Raw genomic sequence first — 21344 nt, forward strand, 5'->3', positions numbered from 1 at the left:
TGGCATAAAGATAACCTGCTGATGGACCAAATCCTACTTGGACCAAATCTGTTGATAGAATTGTAGAGTTGGAAGAGACCATGAGGGTCATCTAATCCAACCTCCTGCAATGCAGGGATCTTTCACCTAACGTGGGGTTCAAATCCACAACCTTGAGATTAAGAGTCTCATGCTCTACCAACTGAGGTATCCCAGCAGTTCAATAATTATTGTCTAGATCCATAATGGGGGGAGCAGTTGCAGGTAATCATTGCACACCCTGGGACATGAGCCTAAAGAACTGTTGCTGGCCCCTCTCCATTTTCCCAGTGGCCCTGGTTGTTTCAAGAGCATCCACAGAGACTGTACATTTTCATGGGGCGGAGCAATGAAGGAAGAGAAAGCCACAGGATTAGCTGAGGGTTGCTTTACTCTGTAGAGCAGGCATGGGGAACCCCTGGCCCTCCATATATTGCTTGAACTGCAGCTCCCCTCACCCCTCAACATTGGCCATGGTGGTTGAGGCTGTTGAGAGTTGGATCCCAAAATCTGGAGAGCCACAGGGTCCCTTAAGTCCTGCTCTAAGGGAGCTCTTCCTGTAACTCCTTGCCTCTGCTCCCTTGAACCCCAGCCCTAAGCTAGTTTTGCAACCACCTCTCATTTCGTACATGCAGTGCTGCTGTGGATGGGTTCACCAGCTGAATGATGGACATTTTCTTGGGGAGTGATTTCTTCAGCATACGTCTCATTTGTCTGTTGGTCAGGCTGGGCTCGTCCGCAACCAGATGTCACCTTCCATTCATCAATGGCAATGCCCTCTTCTTTGCAGGCGGTGGCATATGTCTCCACTATTTGGCACAACACATCTTTGTCCCCTCCTTTTAAGCACATCCCACTGACACAATCATTAAAGTAGCTGGTGGGGCTGACGGTGGGGTGGCATGCTCCAAACGGGCCTCCTGAAACTTGGCTGATGACCCCACAATACCTTTTGCTGCCAAACAGTTCCTCCTGTCTATCACTGCAGGTCAAGCAATCTCCTTGGCAGGAATCTGAACAGGCAGGGTCCTGATCATCGCTCTTCCAGCTCCTGGCCCAGTCCACCACGGAGGAGGTAAAGGTACCATTCAGATAAGTCGTGTCATCATGGGGTTCGGTGTTGAAGTTCCCACAAAGCCCACAGGTGGCTCCATAGTAGCTGCTGGGGAGAGTTACCACTACAACCCCATCAGTGTCATACATCACACGGAGGCCAAAATCTGTTTCAATGATGGGCAATCCATTGCTCTCAAAGACCTTTAGTTTTCCACCCTCCAGAGTCGCAGGGATGCTGGCTGCCACACCGTTCACCTAAGAAGAAAAAAGAAGGGGTTGCAGGGTAAGGGAGAGACACACTTTATAGTCCTCTCCAGCAAACTTTGTCCCCTGGACTGTGTGCCATTGGTTAATATCCTTAAAAATAGGTTCCAAGGCTGTCTGGGACGTATGCCCTCCATGTAACAAAACAACCCTTTCCTCTTTTGGTGCCTGGGTCACCACGGGGCACTGAGAAGTAGGCTTCTTCCGGATGAGGAGGCTCAATTTTTCCAATTGACCCCTTCTCCCTCTAGGTACTCCATGAATGTGTCAATATTTTTTCATGAACACAGCTAGGCTTGTGGCTATCTCCTCAGCCTGTAGCTTCCAACCTTACTATGGATACATTTGCACCATACATTTAAAGCACTTTTACATCATTTTAAACATGCATGGCTTTCCCCCAAAGAATCCTGGGAACTGTAGTTTGTTGAGAGTTGTTAGGAGACCACTATTCCCCTCACAGAGCTACAGTTTCCGTAGTTCTTCAGTAAGCAAGGTTTATTGTTAAACCACTCTGAGAGTTAACACATTTTGAGGTGCCCTTGAGGTTGTCCTGATTCCTATTAGTGCTGGTACTGAAAAGAGTCACTGGGACAAAACACTTGTGGTCTCTGACTCTCCTTAAGCCCCACTTTTAGCACTTAAAAGATCACAAGATCTTTGGAGCTATTTGCTGGCTCATTTAACAGATTATATGGGGGTTGTGGCAGGGATGATTACCGATTCACTGAGATCCCTCGAGTTTTTTCACTATCGTTACGGCAGCTCATTATGCACTTCTGACACCATGTAACAATTCTGGGTCTGCAGAGAGATATGAGGAATTCCTTGGAAGCACCTGGGTCATGGGACTCAGGTACCCAAATTACCAGCTTCTTAATAATAAGGGAATATATGCAAATTACAAACTCTAACATGGTCTCTCTCACCACCCCCAATATAGTTATGAATGGAAATGACCCAACCAAAGAACCTGGATTCTTACCATGAGTTGGACACTTTCTCCCTTGTGAATGGTGACCGTGTGACCATACACTTTGAGATGGCTCTGCTGCATCTTGGCAGCGTCCTGACTGTTCACGTTGCTGCTCTTCTCCTCCAATGAGAAAAAGACCAGTGTGGAGTCACTGCCACAGTACTTTGCAATGGTGTAGGTGCAGGAGTCTTGAATGTCCACCAACAGACCATCAAACGTCTGGAAATCCTGGGCAGCGGAGCCCTGGCAGGTCCCCATGTACTCATGGACACATCTCGCTTGACCATTCTGCATCACACATGTTTCCTTTGTCCTGCACTGGAGATTTTTGCAGGGATCTGTGAGAGGAAAAAGTAACCAAGTCATTTTAAGTAGGTTCAGGTAGATAATGGCTTGAACATTAAGATAAAGTAATAAGACAAATTCACTTAGACCATGGAAGTCTAACATGAAAAGTTATGAGTAGGAGTAGAAACCATTTGGAAGTTTGGGGAATGCAAAATAAAGAGCATGGGGAGGAGTGTTATTCCTCTCCTTTCCTATAATCTTTAATATGATCAAAGTATTTCAAAGTATAATACTTTTAAATTTAGGTGCTCAGAAAAAAATTGCATAGAAATTGATCAATAAGAGTAATTTAAATGATGTACTGGATAAGTTATAGTGTTTGTAAAATTTTATAAGAGAAAATGAGGAAATATGTGCTATCTTTCCTAGTTTTGAAAAGTTCTTATGTCTATTTATTATAATTTATGATATATGAGAATAGTGCTTTTTAAAGCATGTGGGGGCCCAGTTTTCAACACTGCGTTGCTATATTTTCTATAAAAGTGTCGTGTGTGTGTGTGTCTGACCGTAATAGAGCTGAGCATCATTGAATCACATGGCAGTTGTTTCAGTTTGCATATTGGTTTTAGAAGTGCAAAGTAGGTCATTTCTCATTAGCATGCAAGCAAGACTGAATTTCTCTTCCAACCCTAGCCCCAGACAACATGGTCAATGGTTTGGGATGATGAGAAGATCTAGAGGGCACTAACATTGCCTATCCCTGAGTTGAAGGATGAAAGGAGACGAGAGGGAAGAAGAGGTGGGGAGAAGGAGGGGAAAGGAATCCCATTTTACCATTTGCACAAATAGCTGGAGAGCCATAAGCCTTCTCATTTCCAATTCCAACACTCAGCAGCCCAAAGGGGGAAGAGGCATGTTCTATTGTGTGGACTGTATATCCCTGGCCCAAGCTGTGTGATGCCCAGGAGTATTCAGTGCCAGACACCAGCTTCCACTGAAGACCACTCAGTGGTCTCTTATCCAAGGTGATCCCAGAAGTCTCCGAAGATTTTGCAACGATAAGGGCATAGTTTTCAAAATGGTCGTGCCCATAGATGTGATAGGCCTGACAATAGCTGGAGATGTCAGGGATTGCCATGAAGAAAGGGTCATATTGGAGGTTCCCATAGCTTCCGCCATCACTGAAGAACATCACCTGGACGCCAGAACTAGCTGTGAGGGACATGGCAGTTGTCCCTTGAATGCCATACATTGTCGCCCGGGCAGCAGGCAAATTCCGGCTTCTCTTGCTCTGTCCCATCTGAGTATTGGCATGAGTCTTTTGGGAAGTGGAAACAAACACCATGTCATACTCCATGTTAAAGGGCAAAGAGGGAATGATGAAGTTGGTGCCCCAGCTGGAAACAGGCAAAAGCTGCTCAAAAACATGGTCACAAGAATGGACCTGCCTGGAGACGCATGTGTGTCCGCTGTAGACGGCTACCGGCTTCTGGGAGACTATTCTAGTGCCTGAGAGGTCCACTTGGCTTTGTAGCTGAGCAGCTTGATAAGGTTGGAGTGAGATGGGGAGCATGGTCCCCCGGGGATAGACTCTTCCTTGGAATGTAATAGCCCCTTTCAGGTAGACCTCAACTGCTGTAGGTTCTTCCCAAGCTATGATGGCTACCTCTCTGTAGCGATCTGTGCCCACGTTTGGGGTAACGACGTAGTACTCAGTACCTAAGCTCGCTACGGGATAGACAATGGCGGTGTCGGCTGTCTGGGGTTTGTAGTTCAGAGAGAGAATGGATATGTCCTTGTCAGCCCGGACAATGAGTGTGTTTTCAAAGACACTGCTTCCAACCATCTCTGCCTCTGGTGGGATTTTCACTGACAGTGTTTGGCCAGCATTCACCTCGGTCTGTACTCTTAAGGCAGGCCTCTTCATGGAGATAGTAATGGATGTGGCAGGAGCATACCCTGTGATGAGCAGCTTAAAATCTCCCTGGAACATCCGTGGCAAGCCGTTCTGCAGGAAAGCTGTGATGAACTCTCTTCCTAAGGGGCTAGAGGAGACTGTGACAGGGAGCATGTTGAACATCATCCAGGAAGGGCCACTTGAAATACCTAAATGGGGGGGGGGCGAAGTTTGAGAAAGTCAGTGAAACTTTTCATTGGGGCCTAAAAACTATTAAAGTAGGGCTCCTTGAGGAATTCATTAACTGCAAATTGCTAAATGAATTCAGAAGAGCCCTGTTGAATGTCTAGTTCAGTATCCTGTTCTCACAGTGGCCAATCAGATGTCTGTGGCAAACCCCAAAGCAGGAGTTGGGTGTGACACTCCAATCCTGATTGCAAAACCCCAGTAAATGGCATTTAGAGGCAAAATGCAAGAAAAAGGCAGCATGCATTGCACTTCAGTTGCAAAACCGGGAGCTTCACATCTCAGTTAAAGAGTATGCTGTGAGTTCTGCTTTTGCATAACAGTCTTCACCAAGCTGACTTGAGGCAGAACTCTGGACCAAAGGATGCTTGCTCTGGCACAAGTCAGGTGGCTCGTGCTAGAGCGTTTGAGACAAAAAAAAGAGAGCGTCCCAATTTTGGTCCCAAAAGTTTTGGAGGGTATGACACTGAATGGGAAGTGAAAGAGAGCTGCATGAACTGGGAAGAGTTGGAAGGATGTTTGATGTCAGCACGGTAGATAAGTCGTTGGTAAACAGGTCAGGGAATCCAATCTCATTCACAAAGGAGAAGATTTGGGAAAGGGGGAGGCAGAAGAAAGCACAGCAAGTGTTTCATTCTCTGGATTAGAGCCAATAATATTGAACAGACTCCAAAGTTTTGCTGATTTGTGCTGCGTTCATGTGGAAAGATTCCTATATGTCTACAGCCAGGATTTTGGGGGTTTGCTGCCAGCTTTGGGAGAAACGAAAGGATCTTGCTTGTATTCACAAGGGGCAGAGGTGTTAAGACTTTTGTCTAGTTACCCTCCCTCTTTGACACCCTACAAGGAGACCAATGAGCATCAGTTATGCAACAGAGTACTCACCCCATAGTAAACAGAACCTGGTCCAGAGATTGATCATCCCCATGCTTGACAACGCACTAACAGCAGCTGCAAAATACATTTTGAGATTAGACTGGAACACTTGGTCCTTCCAAGACAATAGCCACCCACCCAACATTTGCCAGATGAAAATAGCTGGAGGTTTTCGCAACGCAAGTTGTCAGCACAAACTGTGTTTGTGAGAAAGTGAGTCAAGTTCAACTGGGGTCTGCGTGATGCAGAAGCTGCAGCTCTTCATATACTGGTGAGTAAATCCCAGTAAGACCAATGGGCTTTCCCCACACAGGTATGTGGATGAATGTAGCCATACTTCCCTGAAATCTGGAGAGGTGGTTTGTTTGTTTGTTTGTTTGTTTGTTTGTTTGGCACATTGCAAATCTACAGAACTTACGTTACACATAGTCTCACTCCAAAGAGCCTCTCCTCTCCTCTTTTAGTTAGCACATTTTAATATTTTTTTGTACATAGTCATGGCTACTAGCCAGAATGGCCATGTTCCACTGCCACTATAAGAGGCAGCCTGTCTCTGAATATCATCTGGTGGCAACTGCAGGTGGGCAGAGCGCTGTTGGGTTCAGGTCCTGTTTGCGGGTTTCCCACAGGCATCTGGTTGGCCACTGTGAAAACAGAATGCTGGACTAGATGGGATATTGGCCTGATGCAGCAGGCTCCTCTTATGTTCTTACACATGCTTCAAGTTTATCAGAGGGGGGGGTAAGGATATCATACCAGTGGTGGACATTGGGGCCTCAAATTTCATTGGCACCCTGTGTGATGCAAAATTAGCCCCCCACCCTGACTTTTAAGGTTCCACTCCAAATCATAGTTGCATCGTCCTCTGCGGCACCTCCAAGGTTCTGTGCTGTAGCTCAGTAGGAGAACATTAGGGTTTCATGCAAAAAGTTCCAGGTTCAAGTCCTAGCATCTTCAGGTAAGGACTGGAGAGACCCTTGTCTGAAACCCTGGAGAGACATATACAGCCCTGCACTAGATGCATCAATGTCTGACTCAGTATAAGGTAGCTTCCTATGTTCCTAGGTGTTTTCAAGTATGGCCAATACTGAAAGCAGGATTCTGAATTAAGTGGACCCTATTGGTTTGATGAAACAGGTCTTCTCTGGGCTGCAACTCAGAGCACTGTCCTAGTCTGCATCATACATCTGCAAAACACCCTCCTCCTTCAGTTTTGTTAGGCTGGTGGGGAGATAGCAACCCAGAATTACAGGAAGTATTTTGACCTTGCCCTCTTATGTCAAAACAGAACATAGGCATGGTTCAGAATTAAATGGACTGTCTTGTAGGAGTGGGGAAATTGTGATCCTCCAGATACTCTTGGACTACAGCACCTCTCTTACATTTTTTTATCAGTTTCCAATTGCAGTCCAATAGTAGCCTCATTATAACAATACCAATTTATAATACAATTATTAATATCAATCATTCAAATACTACATTATGTAATTTAGATAAAGTGCCCCCCCCTCCATGCTAGATTTGATGGTTTGATTATTTTCTTTATTTCTGTGTTACAAAATCTTATTAATTTCAATTGCATTCCGGTCATAATAACAATCCCTTATACAACAACTGCAATATTAATAACTTCTACTTGACACATTAAATGATTTCTGAAACTATAAGGGAGGAACTCAGACTGTACCCTTGTTCTTCCTGTGTGTGGCTGTCTACATGAGTCAAGGAGAAGAGTGTGACCAGGGGTGGTGAGAGAGGCGGGAGGCTGAACGCGGGGAACCCCCCCTCCACAAAGCAGGGAAGGATTTGGTGTCATGAGAGAGAGTGTATTCCCAACACACACACCCCAACCTGTCCTTTATTTTGCCCTACCAAAGGTGGCAACCTTAGTGGCCTGCTATCAAATCTGCTGTTTCTATATGGGAACGGGAATTTCCCCTCTCACCAGATTTAAGAACAGTTTTTGCTGGAGTTATTCATATGGAGTTATTCATAAAGGAAACCCACTGTTTCTTACCTTCAGTTTGCTTGTGTTTCTGATGCACTCGAATCGAGAACAGAGGGAGTTGCTGCTGCTGGATACCTTCCTCTGTTTTCTCCCTCTTCCATAGTTTCCCTTTATATAGGGAACAAATGCCAGTTCTGGGAACTCCCCAATGGGACTTGAGGGTTGATGGATTCTTTTTTCTTTTTTTACCAGAATAGATTTAAATTAAAATGGGCTGTGAAGATAACAACCAACTTGGGACCTGAGATTCCTGGACTAGCCCTTTTCCTGATGAGACTGCAGCAGTCATGTCTTTGGTTGTGAAATGTTTTGGCCATGGGAAAGCCACTGGTGATTAATAGGAAGAAATGATAACATATTCTGGCATCCCCCAAACCAACCTGCTCATAATTGACCATGTCTAAGCCAACGACAGAAGATAAATTATTTATTAGGTGTCAGGGCAGTGACATAGTTAGCAAATCTGGTGCAATGAGCAAGACCCCAAAGGGTTACCAGAAACCGCAGGACATAGGTCTGAAGTCTGAACATTCCACTCCAAACCAGCAGATTCCAGTGAGCTGGTTGCCAAGTTAAACAAACAAATGGGGAAGCCAAATTTCATGTGTTTGTGTAAAAGGAGGTTCAGGATCGCCCTGGACTGTGCCCAGATTAGGAGTCTGAAGCCTGCGTGGACCATTAGAGCCTGAAAAGCCAACATTCGCTCATCATTGTTTGCAAGAAGGGGAGTGGAAGCAGATGGTGCCCTGAGGGAACAGGATAGCTGGCAAATAATGATCTCCTTTTATCGTAACAAAACAAGTTGTGAGGAAATTAAAGGAAACTATGAGCACAGGGGAAGAAATGGATGAAGGCGACGAAGGGTATTCGGGGGATTTACAGATGGATCCTCTGTTTTATTAATACACAAGCATTTTGATATAGCAATACGTATTGTTGTATGTCTCTGCATATGTGCTGGTTACTTTGGGAAAGCCAGAGTGTATATACCTATATGTATATTTTTATGCTGCTTTTTTATATTCTTTATTGCTTTATGCAATAAAGCATTGTTTGGTGGGGCCCACCTCTCTTGCTAACTTTACACTGTCCTCTTCCATTTGGAACAGCTTTACTCATTTAATAATTGCAATGGTTCTATCTATTTTTACAGCTCTATATTCTATTTTTGTAACCCGACCCGGGACCTTATGGTGGACGCCGGCAAAGAAATCTTATAAACAAGCAAACAATATGCTTACAAGTTTTTTTGTCAGGGAAGTGGTATGCAAATCTCATCAAATAACAAGGAAATTATTGATTTGTTTGTTTGCTTTTTTGTTTAGAACAATGTTTCTGCACCACCAACTCACACACACAAAAATCATGGTGGCATGCAATAAAACAATCAGAACACCATACATTTATAGAATCATAAAATTCGCAACAAATGTTCAGCTCTGAATCCTAGATCAACAGAGCTAAGATAATGACCAAAGAGAATTGTACATTTCATAGCCTAGGGTGCATAGTGAGGGTCCCCGGCTGCTGAGCAAGTAGCGGTGCTTACAGGTTGACAGCCCCGGACCCCACTGACCACAGTACATCGTTCACTGACTGCAGTTAGCTTGTTTGCAAACCACTCTGCCCAGGGTGGAATCGCATGTGCAGCAGGAACCACAGGTCTCATCAGCCCAGAATTCTTCTCCAGGTTTGTAGTAGAGCCCATTGAAGGTGCAACCACAGCTCCCAACAGGCACACACTTGTCGACTCTGAGGACGTAGCCATCATTGCACTGGCAGGTTTCCACACATGGCTGTTTGCAGGCAGAGGGAGCCTTGTGGTCGGTGCAGCTGGCAGGGCAGGCATTGCCACAGAACTCATAGTGGCTATTCTGAGGGCACAGCAAGGCTGTAAGGAGGAGAAGAATAGCAAGAATTTAACAACAGATAAAATGGCCTTCAGTTACTGCCCAGAAGCGGCCACTTTGTTTGACAATGGGCGATGCTACAGTAATGTTAAAAGCTGGCGTGCAGTGCTGGAAGGCAAAAAGGTGGAAATATTGGGAGTGGGAGAAGCCACAGGATATAGGGATATTTAAATAAGATGTAGCTTACTTTAACCATACTTTAACCTTTAGTAGCACAGAAGACTAATAATAATAATAAATTTTATTTATACGCCGCCCTCCCTGGCCATATATTATGCACAGATTGGGATACTTACCACAGGAGCAAAGGGCTGTGGAACCAATGCCAATGAAAGGTGAGACTCCAAAGACCAAGAGTCCAAAAGGAGTACTGGGATGCTCTACAGAGACAGCAGTAGCATTTCTGCCCAAAGTAAGCTGAGCAAAAGAATATTCTGTTCCAGGAATTGGCCTCCACTCAGTGTTTGTAAAGACTTTCTTCTCTAATCTGATCCCACTGGAAACCGAGGTTTTGGCTATGACCACAGCAAAATTTGCAAACCGTCTTATCCCACCAGTGCGATATGATGTGGAATAGCTGGTGGAATATTGATGAGGAATGATTCATGCATGACGTTTTGGTTTTTGGCACCAGTGTAGAAGAAAAGGACCTGGATTCCTGCATTGGCAGAGAGGTGAAGTGGCTGAGAGGGTTGCATTTTGAACTGGACGACTTGCCCAGCCTTTGCCTGACGGGAACCCTGAGTGGTTCCAGAATGGTATTTGTGTTGAGAAATTAGCCCCCTCGGGAGAGGCTGGCCCCTCTCCCAGGCTCCCGGGGCTTGTTTGCCGGTGATCTACCCTGGCTGGCATCCCAGCAGTTCAGGAAGGTCTTGATATAGGCGACACCTCCCTGCATGAAAGCTGCACACCCCCTTCTTCCTTGCATACCAGCAGGAGAAAGAAGATAGTCAGAAAGTCTATTTCATCTATCGTTTATTTCTGACTGTACAACTGTACAAAAACATGTCTGCTCGCTCAGTCTTCTCCGAGCAACTCACTGAAACTTCCTTCACAAAAGCAACAGGAAGGTCTCATATTACACAAAGAACAAATTCCTGAGAAATCCCTGAAACTTCCTGTCCCACGGTCAGGGCCATCATGTGATGTATACATCGAACTGCTTGTTCTCAGCTGCGTAGTAGTCATATCCCAACAATTTGATCAAGGTATTTTGGGAAGCAATGACATACACAATGTCAATTTTGGTTTGGAAGGCGAGGGGGGTGGGAACTAGGAAGTTGGTACCCCAGCTGGAAACAGGCAAGAGCTGCTCAACAACATGGTCGCAAGTTGTGAATTGCATGGCGCAGCCGTGCCCACTCAAAACAGCCACGGACGCAACTGATTCAACCTTGGTGCCTGATAAATCAACTGAGCTTTGCAGCTGGATTGCTTGGAAGGCTTTGAGGTCAACAACAAGCTTGCTTCCTGCAGGATAACCCTTCCCTTTGAATGCCACAGCCCCTTTCAGGTGAATAGTAACTCGAGTGGGAGATTTATGGGCTACAACTGCAAATTCTTTGAAATTGTGTGGCGTGTGATTGCCCGCTGGGGTTACCACATAATACAATGTGCCCAGCTGTTGGACTGGGTGCACAACTGTGGCAGCACTTGTGACAGCCTTGTAATTGATGGAAATGACAGAGACGTCTTTGTCAGCTTGAATCCACACAGTCTGATCAAAAACGTTGCTCCCCCTCATCTCTGAGGAGGCCGGGACCACAACGGACACGGTCTCTTTCTCATTGACAGAAACCATTTTCTGGAATGTAGACTTGTTCACTGTGACTGTGACGGTGGTGGCAGGTTGATATCCAGTGATAAGCAGCTCAAATGAAACATTGTGCTGGCTTGGCAAGTAGCTCTTCAGGAAGGCTGTGACAAATTCTTTCCCACAGGTACTTGCTCCACAATATCCTGAAAGGCAGATTGAAAGGGATAATCAGTCAAGTGCAAACATCTTAAAGCTGTGCTCTAAGAAGTTTTGTTTGTGGTCTTGAGAGGCCTGAAGAGAAACTTCACTTCCTAGTCCCTCTTGTTCTAAGCACGCTGAATTGAAAGAGCATCTGGTAAACGTGTTCCTTCCTTTCACTATAAACCTCTGCCATTTTCCCTTATCATGTGTAAACCTAAAAGTAAACAGAAGAGCATCTGACAATTCCTAGAAATAATCCACCAAGATATGATTATCTATATGCCACTCCTTTCTATACCACCCAATCCCCATAATTACCCTCAATATATCTTATAGCTCTACAATTCTATGATTCTAAGTTTCAATTGGGGACGTGGGTGGCGCTGTGGGTTAAACTACAGAGCCTAGGACTTGCCGATCAGAAGGTCGGCGGTTCGAATCCCCACACGGGGTGAGCTCCCGTTGCTCGGTCCCTGCTCCTGCCAACCTAGCAGTTCGAAAGCACGTCAAAGTGCAAGTAGATAAATAGGTACCGCTCCGGCGGGAAGGTAAACGGTGTTTCCGTGCACTGCTCTGGTTCGCCAGAAGCGGCTTAGTCATGCTGGCCACATGACCCGGAAGCTGTACGCCGGCTCCCTCAGCCAATAAAGCAAGATGAGCGCCGCAACCCCAGAGTCGGCCACGACTGGACCTAATGGTCAGGGGTCCCTTTACCTTTACCTAAGTTTCAATTGTCTGACACTCGTGCCAGCAGAATTCAAAATAATCTCTTTCCCCCATTGCACTTGGACAACAGAAAGACTTGGACTTCCGGAAGCTATTTCACAGAAGAAGAAAATGACAAACTTTTTGTGGCTGGCACCATTTAAAAACTTTGAACACTCATTCACTGTCAGGAAGGCAGTATTTATAGTTTTTGTTTCTATGTTAATTTTAAAGCCAAACTTAGCCATAAGATATGATGCTCTCTCCTTCCTAGTTAGGCATCTTTTGGATACCAAACAAGCCTCATCTTTCACATCTAGACATTTTATAATAAACAGCAGTTCATATAACTTTATGTCATACATTGGAAATAACGAGAGTGACATGAATTGGAAACATGGCTGATTAATATTTGACAAAGAGACTATTGTTTTATTGAAAAAATGAGGTTATAAAATATGTTGTTGTTTAGTCATTTAGTCATGTCGAACTCTTTGTGACCCCATGGATCAGAGCACGCCAGGCACTCCTGTCTTCCACTGCCTCCCGCAGTTTGGTCAAACTCATGCTGGTAGCTTCGAGAACACTGTCCAACCATCTCATCCTCTGCCGTCCCCTTCTCCTTGTGCCCTCCATCTTTCCCAGCATCAAGGTCTTTTCCAGGGAGTCTTCTCTTCTCATGAGGTAGCCAAAGTATTGGAGCCTCAGCTTCACAAATGCAGAGGTTGGATCTTCTTGCAGTCCATGGGACTCTCAAGAGTCTCCTCCATCACCATAATTCAAAAGCATCAATTTTTCAGTGATCAGCCTTCTTTATGGTCCAACTCTCACTTCCATACATCACTACTGGGAAAACCATAGCTTTAACTATATGGACCTTTGTCGGCAAGGCAATGTCTCTGCTTTTTAAGATGCTGTCTAGGTTTGTCATTGCTTTTCTCCCAAGAAGCAGGCGTCTTTTAATTTGGTGACTGCTGTCACCAAAGCATTCTGGGGCAGAGGGTGTACTTAATTTGCTGGGAACTTCTTAACTTTAACTAGCAAGCCTGTGTTTAAAGAGCAGGTTGATATTTACTAAATAACAAAATGTAAGGAAGTTGTCATGCTGCTGTTTGTGCAGCTACCCACAGGTGGTGCTACAAACTGCAGCATGATGATGGGACAGCAGTGTTGGAGGAGGAGGGAGACAGGGCAAGGAGGCAGGCAGGAGCTCAGTGAGTGAACAAGTGCCCCAGACAGGCAGGTGAGCAAGGTGCCCCAGGTAAGCTGCAGAGCAACAGCCAGACCAGGGCAGCTCCCCAGGAACTGAAGCTGCTGCTGTTCACCTCATACCTGTTTCAGAGGCCAGGGAAAATTCAGAGGCCAGGGAAAACAGAAACAGATGTGACAATTTGCCCGAGATGAGCCACAGGCTGTGCAATGTCAGCACATGCGGCATGTGCATATGACATCAGCACGCCCCATGGCAGATGTGCATGACATCAGCATGCCCTGCCGCATGCTTGTCCTGTGTCACATGCCATAGTGCATGCTGATGTTACGGAGCATGCTGATGTTTGGTGCGGATACATGGAACTTTGAGGGGTCTCAGGCCCTTCGCTGAATTTGGGGGGGGGCACTCCTCTTGGCCCCCTTTACTTGGCACTGTTGTCCCTGACCATTGGCAGTGCTGGCTGGAAGTGATGGGAGTTGGAGTCCAACAACATTGGACATAGGTTCCCCACCATGGTAGGGACTGGGCATGTGTTAACACGGCCAACAGTCTAAGGTTACCAGACGTCCCCATTTCCCAGGGACTGTCCCCAGATTTACAAATCAGTCCCCATATAAAATCCATTGAAGTTGAAAAGTGTCCCCGGATTCATTGAAAAAAAAAACTGGTAACCTTCCACTAGGCTCTGTGCCAGATAGCCACAGTCATGGAGTAGATTTTCAGTCAATGAAAAATGTACCAGGCTGTGAGTAAGTCCCTGTTCTGTCAGCATCTGCAACTGCCCCACAGAGACAAGAGTACAAGAAAAATCTCCCTTGTAGGGTCAACTTGCCAGTTGCTGGTTTGTACCAAACTCACCATATAGGAGCACTAGCCAGTTCCAAAGCAGCAGCAGCCTCTTTGCCATGACTACAAAACAGCAGAAAAAAGTGGTTCAGGTAATCTGCAGATTCAATATAAGTTCCTCCTTCACCCAGCACTCTGATCATTTGCTCCTTGAACATCTACAACATACCTTCTAGAGCCTGCAAGACGACATACGAATTCTGGCTCCCACAGCTCCTTTTACCTAGCTCAACAAATTGTAATCATTCTAACTCCATTTCTTTCAAACAGCTACAACTACGGCTATACAAAAAGCTCTTTTGGCTAGTTCAAGATGTTTGACAAGGAATTAATTCCACTTTTTGCTCATCGCTTTACAAAACAAAGTTGATCAGTTCCCATTGAGTTGACAGTTCAGCTCAGGTTCCTTCAAATGATTGTCGTCAAAAAGATATCAGCATTCAGAATGCTAGAAGCTGCTCTGCTAAATTATAAGATATGCTTAAGAAGACTAGTAAAACATCAACATACACAGTGGAAGGTGAACTGATTAATTTATTTTGCTCAACAATTCTGTTTTTTAAACTTAAAGGCCAAAAAAAGCCTAAAGCTAAAAGAAAAGAAATAGCAGATGTAAGAGAATGAAGGTGCAGACATTTGCCCTTAATTTGTCATGTTGTGCTATAGAACTCCAAAAGTTGATCACACCTTAACTCATTCTTTGCCAACATGGTGTCCTCTAGATGCTTTGAACTACAGCTGCCATCAGTCCCAGCTGTGGTTGTAGTCCAAAACATCTGGAGGGCACCTGGTTGGCAAAGCTCTCCAGTCACTTCCACCGGCTGTATAGTTCTGAGGTTTGAACTTTTATCTTCCTACCAAGTGGCATGTAAATCTTACAAAATAAATCCCATTCCAAATGGCTCTTCTGCGGGCCAAGGAGCACCAGGCATGAAGGTTGTTTACCTCTCCCAACATCAAAGCAACACTAACTCAGCAAAGAAAGGAAGTGATCTCACTCACCTACTGAACGCATCTGACTAGTTCAGCATTCACAGGAGCTGGGCTTCTATAGTAGCTTGTCCTTTAATGGCTCAGCCAGTGTCCTAAGACGTTATACCTGATAGTTCTAAACAGGAAATCCTGCTAACTGACAGCTCTAGTATGACACTGTGCAAAATCTATAATCCAGCCAATGTAAATAATGTAATGTAATGCAATGTAAATACTATCTGCTTTCTCCTAGAACTTAGTAAATAAGGAACTACTTTCTTTCTCCAGAACTTCACAAGCGTTCAAATTGCCACATAGAACTTTTCAGCTTGCATAGCTATGACGTACAAAATTTGTTTTTTATTAGGCAATTTTGAAAAAGGCAAAATTATTAGTAGCAATGGAAAGAGAGCATTTTGTGGTGTAGGTATGACTCCAAGTAAGAGTTAGTGATAAGCATAATCCTGCAGTAGCAGGAGAGGTTTATTGGCCAATCTCACATAAGCCCTGTTTGAAAACAGCTGGGCTGGTTGGCTGTTCATTTCCAGGCCCAATTCAAGGTGCTCACATTCGTGTTTAAGGCTTTAGAAGACTCAGGGCCCAAATACCTAAAAGGCCACCTCATTCCCTACAGGTGGAGCACACAGGTGCTAAGGTGAGCAGATGGGGCCCTCTGGATTGTCCCACTGCCCTCAGAAGCTTAGGGTATGGTGACCCAGGAGAGGGCCTTCTCTGGGGCAGCTGCTAAGTTGTGGAACTCCCTTCCCTCAGAAGTGCATCAGGCACCTTCATTATACAGCTCCTGGCAAATACTAAAGACATACCTCCTTACCTCTTTACCCCAACTTTTGATACTTGAGTCTGCAAGGACCGCCTCTTTCCATATGAGCCTACCTGCAGGGGCGTAGGAAGGGAGACAGGGGGGTGGTCCTCCCTGGTTGTCATCCCAGAGAGGGGTGACAAAATCCACCCTGGGTGGATCGCCATGCACCAATCACACCCTGGGCAGATTGCCCCGCCCCCTGGTTGAATCGTACCGCCCCTGAGTGCCGCTCTGGGTGCCTGAGCAGCTAGCTCCACCACTGCCTTCCCGGACCCTGAGATCATCTTCTGAGACCTTCTTTGTATGCCTCCTCCTCGAGAGGTCTGGAGAACACAAGAACAGGCCTTCTCTGCAGTGGCTCCCCATTTGTGGAATGCTCTCCCCAGGGAAGTTCACCTGGCGCCTTCATTATACACCTTTAGGTGCCAGGTAAAATTTTTCATTTTTAACCAGGCCTTTGGTTTATCTGATTTACATCCTATTCCCTTTTTTTAAAAAAATGGGGGGGCGGGGGGCTATTGAGTTGTTTTTGTTTTTATTATGTATTTTGTGGTTTTATATCTTGATTTTATTCTGTGAACTGCCCTGAGACCCCCAGGTATAGGGCCTGTATATAAATTCAATAAATAGTAATAATAATATTTTAAGAATCCACCTTATTTCTGTAATTCAAAGTTGTTTAAAACTGTTTTTGATGTTGTGCTTTAATTGTTGTAAACCACCCTGGGTGTTTTGAACCCATGGGTGAAGTCAGAGCTGTAATAGATAAGTGAGCCATTTTGTGTTATGCCATGAACCACAGAGCAGCCATATTGTGACTTCCATCAAGAGCACTAAGGACAGATTCCAGTCAAAACACTCAAGAAGAACATACCCTCTGACATGGAAAGGTGTGAATCAATGCTGGGGAGGGGTGTGGCTTGGGGAGAGCCCCCATGCCAGATAGAGAGGCCTGCAGGGTGACACCCCCGTAATGCTTGAAGATCCCAACTCTGGTTTAGAGAAACTGTGAAAGTACAAGAGGTAGTGAAATATTCTGCATGCCCCTTGTGGCCACTGCAGTTCCCCATTGTCTGTGGCATTATCCCATGTGAAGGTGTTTAAAGCTCTGGCCTTAAGTTCCAATCGTATAACCATTGATTTTCCATGGAATGCCAAGCCTTGGGGCAGAGCATTTTGGCATCGCCATAAGGCAGATCGAGAAAGTGTTAGGAAGAGGGCTTACAAGATGTCAGTCATTTAGGCTGACCCGTTTCTTGGACCTTGCTCACCTGAGCCCTGGGATTGCAGAGCTTCTTGTCAAATCTCAGGGGCTTGACCAGATTTCCTTGCAGATCCCCAAAGCCTTAAAAATTACCTGTCCAAGTCTTGGGGGTAAGGATGTGGAGGCTGGTTGAAAATCATGGGGTGATATGGGGTGGTGTGGGGGGAGATACCTGGCCTGTTTCTGAGCATTCTGCAGGGAAGCATGCAATTGGCTAATCAGATTCCAAATTGAATCAAAAGCTAGCTTGCCCATCAAGTGTCAACTCCAGTGCATTGTGTTCTTTTCGGAGCAGTTACTCATTTCACAGCCTAACTATTGCAATACTATATGAGGAAGGCCCATGGCAGAATGCAGGTGGTCTCAGGTTCCATCTTCAGCAACTCCAGGTGAGATTGGGAGCATCCACTGACTGAAACTGTGGAGAACTGTTGCTAGTCAGTGCAGACAATAGCGAGCCAGATGGAACAACAGTTTTATTTGGTATAAGGCACCTTCCTATGTCCTCATGCCCCAGGGGCCTGGTGCAGTTTTAGGGACTGTACATTTCTTTGGAATGAGATGTTGAAACTTGAGACATTGTGGTCCAATTTGCAGAAATTGTGGTATTCATTGGAAGGGCCTGCTGAAATGCATTATTAGACCAGACACCCACAGCCAAGAGTTGGATGTTTTGTTCAAATCAGCAAGTGAAATTCAAATGATTTCCCCTCTCCCTCCCCTTTCATTGGAGAGATGCTGGAGGTTATGGAGTTATCCGACCCCCGAGCCAACTGTAGGCAATCCTGTATAGGGAAGGGGTTTTTTTTGTTTGTTTTTTAAAGTTTAATGTTTTGTTATGCTTTTATATGTGTTGGAAGCAGCCCAGAGTGTCTGGGGCAACCCAGTCAGATGAACAGGGTATAAACAGTAAAAATTATCATTGTGGAATGGGACGTCCCTGTTTTCATCACAGAAATGTTGGAGGGTATGGCATAGGCCTCTGCCCACTGAGGAGATGACTGGTGCCCAGTCCGATTCTAAGCCAGCATGGCCACCCCCTCCATTGCCTGGGGCATGGAAATGCCAGTCTCAGCATGAACTCAACCCCAACCCCCATGTGGGTTTTCATTTGCTTGCTCAATCCAAAGCTGCCTCCCTGCTAAAGCCCCATTTGCCCCACTCATTTCTAACAGGAATGCAGGGGGCATGTCAGCTGGGGGATCAGTGCCTCTACTCTCATAGCCATGTTCTGCACCTGCTGCACCAGTGCTCCTTGCTTGGTCTGTGCATCCCATGGATATGAGGGATATTACTGGCTAGCAGAGGGTTGGACTAGATGACCCTTGGTGTCTCTTCCAACTCTACAGCTCTACAATTCTGTAAGGTTTTTATTAGAAAATGAGATCCGGATCCGAGTCCTTTGTCCATCAAGAGCCAGGAAAATTGAAATGAACTAATAGGGATTTCTGCAGTCGAATAGGTTTTCCAATACCCGGGTTAACCCTAGGTCATTGCGCTTAAAATAGCATTTCCATTTTAATGAGAAACTACTTATTTCAGCACAGAGCCTCTGCAATTGTTGTTTCTTTTTTTTCTCTTTTAAATGTTTGATACCATTTTAGGGAATAGCCAAAGCAGATGAGGCAGGTTTAAAAAGAATTCATCCAGGATGTGGTAATGATTTCAGAAAACTGCTGTTAGATTAAGAAACTGCAATTTATCATGAAGAGATTAAAGACCAGCAGCCAGGGATTTGGGCGGTTCCTTTAAATTCAGACAAACCTCAGGTGGGGTGGGGGGTGGGGCAGAAGAACAGATGCCAGTGATTTTTGCTTCCCCCCCACCTCTGCCCAGCCAGGTGATACCAGAAAGGGATGGAGCTCAGAGTCTGAGAATGGGAAGCAGGTCCAACTCATCTCAGTCATACTTCTAGTTGTCTTGAGCGAGGATCCCCCACGTTGCTGCCCCTGAAGGCCCAAGCTGTGGTTTAGACTTCCATCAAGCTGATACCCTCAAGATGTTGCAGAATTACAAGCCCTTTACAAGCTTGTAGTTGGAAGCAGTACGAAAAAAGCTCAACAACTTTTGTGTCCGGAATTTCACTTTTTGAACTTGTTTCACCCTTGCCATTGGTCATGCTTTGCTAGGGCTGATGGCTGTAGGAACTGAGCTCTTGAAATTTTAGAATTCGTTGGCTTTCGAAATCACCTTGTGCAAAATGGGCTTGCTAAATCGTTCAGTTTGCCAAATACCTTACAACCAAACCCCAACTAGTTTATTGTGAAATTACTGCAATGGACCTTGACCTTTATGCATCCCCAAAATTCCTTTCATGATTGAAAGTGCAACTTAATTTTGACTAATGTTATTCATTCATTCTTGGCTGCCAACTCCATAGGTGGTATTTCTCTGCACCCAGTGTCTTGCGTTGTCATTGTTCTCAGAAAAACAACGTTCTCACCTTACACTTCCCCTGGGATTCACACCTTCCTGCCATCTTTCTCCTCCTCCTCTAAAGACTGATTGCTCCACTCAACTTGAAAGGACCACACATTCTTGGTGTCTTTTGATAGCTACAATGTTCTGGGATATTCTTTTCTGTTATTGTTACTGTTATTTTTTTAAAAAAAAGAATTGGGATGTGTCTGTTGTGTTGTTCACATTGTTAAATGATCTTTTATACTTTTGTCCTACCTATTGTCTTCCTTAGTTATGTTGTTTTGCCTTCCCATTTGTTTATTACTTTCATGTCTCATTTTACTCACCAACCATATCATCACTGACCCCAGCTCACCCTACCAGTCCCTGCCTGCCGTCCCCAAAATTTTACGCTGAGGCCACAGACTACCTCGCATCATTCTTACGGCTTGGTTTCTCCCACAAACGCAAGGCGACTCTGGCTGTTAATTATTTCAGATTTATTGCTAAAACAACAAACTAAGACGGAGCTCCTCTACTCATCGTCCTCCCCAGAAGATGGAGTTGCCCAGACTGAGCTCCTCCCCCTTCCCCAGAACGGAAGCCCCCACCTTCTCTTCCAGTATCTTTCACACATCTCTGCCACTTTTGAAATCCTGTGAGATTTGGCATTTCCTGCATTCCAACATCTTGCCCACTATTGTAGTAGTTCTAACACATCTGTCTGTCCCTTTGGTCAGAGCTCAGATTACAGCTGCTCTCCCCCTCCTCTCTGCTTTCTGCTGTTAATTGTCCTCTCCCTGTGCCTGCTTCTTCTCCTCCTGTCAGCACCTGAGCTTTGCTGATACTGTCCCATTGTTCCCAACCAGCATGCTCAGTAGGCAGAGATGTTTGCAATTGTAACTGAGCAGTTCAGAGTGTTAAACTGGCTGGTCTAGGCCAATATTCCATCATTAACAATGGACCACTCCGTAGCTAGTTGCAAAACATCTGCAAATCATTTGGAGGAGGAAATCGCTCAGATTAATGCTGATTTTGATGCCACAGTTGAATCAGGCTGGGTGGAGCTTCCTGAAGCAATATTGGCATCAGTTTCAGCATACCCTCCAACACTTTGAAGCCAAAATCCTGGCTGCCACCTTCCTGTTTTTTATTGTGAGAGCTCAACAAACATTTTGGTGGCCGCAATTTTGTGCCACAGGACCCCCCCCCCTCCTTTTTGGGCACGGTGCCTAAAAATGTGTTTGGGTGTGCCGGAATTTCATGGTATTAGATAGATGGTAATGTTCATAACTGCACATGCATAGATCAACACAGGAAGACCAACCTGGAACCATTTTGATTCCTAAACTGACCAAATCCTTTCTCTGTGGAAAAGCCTCCCCATTGTCTTTCCTCACAAATCTTGTCTCAAGGATATGTCTGTTTGAATAAGGTGTGACCTGGCCCAGGAAATAAGTATTTTTAACACCACAAAAGAATGGCCAAGCACCCCAGGCAATCTAATCAAGTAACTTGCTAGACTGGAGATAAACTGTGACAAGGAGAAAAACAACATTTAAATTTGTGATGTAGGTGGGATCTGAGGGGTGGTCTTAGGTTACACCCCTTCTGTGATGCATGCA

The 21344-nt window shown here is 45.2% G+C and overlaps 2 protein-coding genes across 5 annotated transcripts in view; both read right to left on the reverse strand.

Annotated features, from left to right (window-relative positions):
- LOC310684163 (IgGFc-binding protein-like) overlaps positions 1-21344 on the reverse strand; it is a 115402-nt gene that overhangs the window by 12590 nt on the left and 81468 nt on the right. The window lies entirely within an intron of this gene.
- LOC310684583 (IgGFc-binding protein-like) lies at positions 8041-15402 on the reverse strand. Of its 4 annotated transcripts, XR_014514757.1 has the most exons (4): positions 15263-15402; positions 14273-14323; positions 9836-11498; positions 9529-9647 (listed from the first exon to the last, which is right to left on the reverse strand). XR_014514757.1 is itself a non-coding variant. In XM_083455936.1 (3 exons), exons 1-3 carry the CDS (start codon positions 15273-15275, stop codon positions 10678-10680), a joined length of 885 nt encoding a protein of 294 aa, XP_083312062.1. In that variant the 5' UTR covers positions 15276-15402; the 3' UTR covers positions 9535-10677. The 4 variants fall into 4 exon arrangements, 2 of the variants coding, with proteins under 2 accessions (XP_083312062.1, XP_083312063.1); XR_014514756.1 differs by lacking the exons at positions 9529-9647; positions 14273-14323 and adding an exon at positions 8041-9520; XM_083455936.1 differs by having other exon boundaries at positions 9535-11498.

This window comes from Podarcis tiliguerta, assembly GCF_965153285.1.
Source record: "Podarcis tiliguerta genome assembly, chromosome: 8".
NCBI lineage: Eukaryota > Metazoa > Chordata > Lepidosauria > Squamata > Lacertidae > Podarcis > Podarcis tiliguerta.